Raw genomic sequence first — 3,543 nt, 5'->3', positions numbered from 1 at the left:
TACAATGAGGGAAAAGAGTAATGCAGAGAGAGTATGAATGTGATCATAGGTGATTGAAACAGATTTGAAGAGGGGCAAGGCTTATAGAAAAGCAGTAAGGTGGGGAAGAACCTTAACCTTATTTGGACTAAATTTTGAGTTAAAAGTAAATTTTAGTGTATCTGCTTTAAGCTGACTAGTGGATAAATGTTCTTGTCTAATAATGAACCAACATAAAAGCCAAAATAATACACACTGGGATCAGGTGTATATTACTTGTGTGTATCCCACTGGTATCAGATGAAAATCAGTGGTCTCCTGGTTTGAATGTGGTTGCTCTTTGGGAGTCAATTTAAGACAGTCAGTGTACAGAAAAGTTACAGGGGCAGTTGCATTACAGCGCTCAATAAAGATAAGGTATAAAACTAAGTGAAGCAAATGCCAGGGTAAGTATTGGATAAATTTTTACTGCTGGAAAACGACCGTGGGAGATTTCTAAAATTTCAGATGAAATCTTTAATTCTTATTTCTGACTTTTTTCTTTAATAAAAGGACTACGGAACAGCAGCAAAGATTTCATGAGATCTGCAGCAATTTGGTAAAATCTCGTCGCCGAATTGTTGGCTGGTGGAAACGTCTCTTCACACTGAAGGAAGAGAAGCCTAAAATGGTACTGAGTTCTAGGAGTTCATCTCTATTGTCTTGAGGTTCTATTTGTTTTGTTTGTCTTAAGTACTTTAGCAAGGCACATGTCTGAGTAAACTGGTATTTCAAACCAAGAACCAGCAGTTCTGGCTGTGATTTAATGCCAGTCACACATCTTATTCAAACCTGGAGCGGCAAGATACACGACTTTAAACTTGCAATACTGTGCAGTTAGGAGCATACCCTTGATAGAAACCCAGCTTCACTTTGTCTTATTTGGATAGGTCAATTTTTGGAAACACAGCTTGTTTCCAGTGTACAGGAACTGTCCAAAAAACTAGATCTTAGCAATGTGTCAGGTTAGGTACATGAACTACTGGGTTTACTGTCCTGAAAACAGCTTTCAGGTGCTGTGTGAGGCTGAAGTCGTGTCAGTGGGGATGGTGTAGTCTGACTAAGGGATATCTGGACAGAAAAGAACTGGCATCCTGTAAAACTGATGGTCTGAAAATAAATGGGAACATACAATTGTAGACTCTAATCTCAGTTGTAACAAGCCTATGCATAGGTATTGCATGTGGAAGAGCCAGCCAACTTGAAGTTAGTTTTAAATGTTGAATTGTTGCCAGATACTGAAGGGAATGGGGAGAATTCCCAACAGATGGGTGATAACTATTCCCTTTCCATTTTTCAGTACTTCATGACCATGATTTTTTCTCTTGCTGTGGTTGCCTGGATTGGACAGCAAGTTCACAATCTCTTTCTGACCTATCTTATTGGTAAGTGTGCAGCATACAAAACAGAAGTAACTTTTTTGTTAGCTGCCTGAAATGGTATGAGGCTGGTAGAAGCAATTTTTGATTATGTGTGGTGATTTTTTTTTTGTTGCTGGTTATATTTTTCTGTTTTCAAGCAGTTAATGGGGCTTAAGGGAAGCAAAGAATTGCAAGGTAACAGAAGCTTGTTAAAGGAGTGTTAAGTAATTCCTTTTTTTTTCTTCTCTAGTAAGTTTCTTGTTGCTGTTTCCTGGACTAAACCAGCATGGGATCATTACAAAGTATGTTGGAATGGCGAAAAGGGAGATAAACAAACTTCTCAAGCACAAGGAAAAGAAAAATGAATGAAGACTTAACTGCTGTTCACTCTTGTAAAAGATTTCCTTGGGAACAGTTTTGAGAATTAACGTATAATTAAGACAATAGAAGTTGTATTGCTCACTGGCTTTTTTTATTGGCTCCCTGATGAAGTGAAAATGTCACTCTAGCAACTGCTGTGGGTTTGTGTGTCTCTTGCTGTGCTGACTAGGGTTCTGCAGCTGATCTTACATGAAAGGATCCTGACCTAAGTGTCTTCACCACACTAAGAGGCCCTGTGAATACATGCCCCTACTTGAGAAACAGCAGAGTTGTAATGCGTGATAGCGCTTCTGTAATTGTGTGTTAGTTTCACTGATCATTAATTTGTGGCTACAGCAAGTATGAAAGGCAGTTCTGAAAGCTTGCACTTCTTGGAGGCTTGTTACTACTGATCCTTGTGGAAGGAGGACAATTAGCTGAGTAAGAATGATCATAGCTGAGGGTGCATGCCCAAAATCACTGCAGGTGGTGATCCCATTGTCTCATTGAATCCGTTTGTTTTTTTTGGCTGCATATACCAGATTATCTGTTGAATAGGGGTCTGGAATATATAAATTTGTAGTTCAGTTATTTAGCTGTAGTTTAAACTTCAACTCGTTGCACTGAGACTGTAGAAAATGAGTTAAGGTGTGTGTCACCTTAACAGCTGATTGTTCTAAAAACTGCTGTTGTCATGGAGCCATGTAGCACGTTTGGTTTTATGAATGTTGTGGTCTGTATACAAAATCACCTTGAATATGCTAGGTTGGTCTCTGTAAATAAGCCTGTCTGAATTGTTTGTGCTTTTCTATGACCTCTCCCTCTTTTTTTTTAAACTGAACTTTTTTCTTTAAAAAGCTAAAACCTGTGTTAATGCATTTTAAAAGTTTACTGTTTTAAAATGAACTCTCTTCAGTGTCTATTGTAACTGTTGAATAGGTAAATACAGACTAAAGAGAAACTTCTTTAAGTCTTGCTCTTTGCGAACATACAGCAAACTGTGTAAATGCGTCTTTCAGTCAAGAAGGGGAGCTGGGCACGGCGTGCTGGTGGCATGCGGTAGTCAGCGCGCAGTGTTCTAACAGAAAAACACCTTTTGTTTGAAATAGCTCACTGTAAATATAAAACTTTTATCAGCTGTGACAGGACACTGACAGCTCCTGCTGCAGAGGGGAAAGGCGGTAATGTCATCTGTAGTTGATTAACACCGGTAGAAGTGACCAGGGCTGTGGGCACATCAGACCCAGTCCGTAAAACTTCTGATAGATCTGAACTGCGGGGAGGCGTTACAGTGCAATCTTGAAACCGGTATTTACAAAATGCTCTACTTCACTGGCACAGGCTGTCGCTGGAGGGAATCCCGGGTATAAGAAGGCAAGTGGTGTCACGGCACAGTGTCGCAGAGCTGTCTTCGGGAGAGCTGGTGGCGGCCCCTCTACGCCCACGTTAACACCAGCTTAGAGAGCTGTACGTTTGCTGTTACAGCACGGAGAGCCGTGCTCCCGTTTTAAGTTAAAATTCGGTAGAAACACAACCTGTCCACTGGGTGCAGCTTTGTTCACCTCAGGCCTTCAGCTTCCCGGTGAAACTCCTCGCGGTAGGGAGTAGCTGTGCCGTTAAAACTTCAGCGGAAATCAAATATACTAGGGATCCCTCTGTGGTGGTCTGTCTCGTAAGAAAAAAAAATTGAAACCAGGAGGGCAGAACTGCAGAACTGCAGTCACGGTACTTTCTGTTTTCTTGGTGGTTTGGGGTGGTTTTTTGGTCGGTGCGGGGTTGGTTCGGTTTGGTCCCCCCCGCTCCC

General features: G+C 41.2%; 1 protein-coding gene across 1 annotated transcript in view; it reads left to right on the top strand.

Moving 5' to 3' along the window:
* ARL6IP1 (ADP-ribosylation factor-like 6 interacting protein 1) overlaps positions 1 to 2,709 on the top strand; it is a 6,589-nt gene extending 3,880 nt beyond the window's left edge. The window contains exons 4-6 of the mRNA XM_009324778.1: positions 532 to 649; positions 1,319 to 1,403; positions 1,630 to 2,709. Of these exons, the coding sequence (XP_009323053.1) occupies positions 532 to 649; positions 1,319 to 1,403; positions 1,630 to 1,748 (322 nt within the window). The 3' untranslated portion in view covers positions 1,749 to 2,709. The remainder of the gene's footprint in view (positions 1 to 531; positions 650 to 1,318; positions 1,404 to 1,629) is intronic.
* Positions 2,710 to 3,543: the final 834 nt, after the last annotated feature.

Source organism: Pygoscelis adeliae, unplaced genomic scaffold (genome assembly GCF_000699105.1).
Source record: "Pygoscelis adeliae isolate BGI_AS28 unplaced genomic scaffold, ASM69910v1 Scaffold85, whole genome shotgun sequence".
NCBI lineage: Eukaryota > Metazoa > Chordata > Aves > Sphenisciformes > Spheniscidae > Pygoscelis > Pygoscelis adeliae.
The sequence above is the reverse complement of the archived record's forward strand: the minus strand, read 5'-3'. Positions and strand labels throughout refer to the sequence as shown.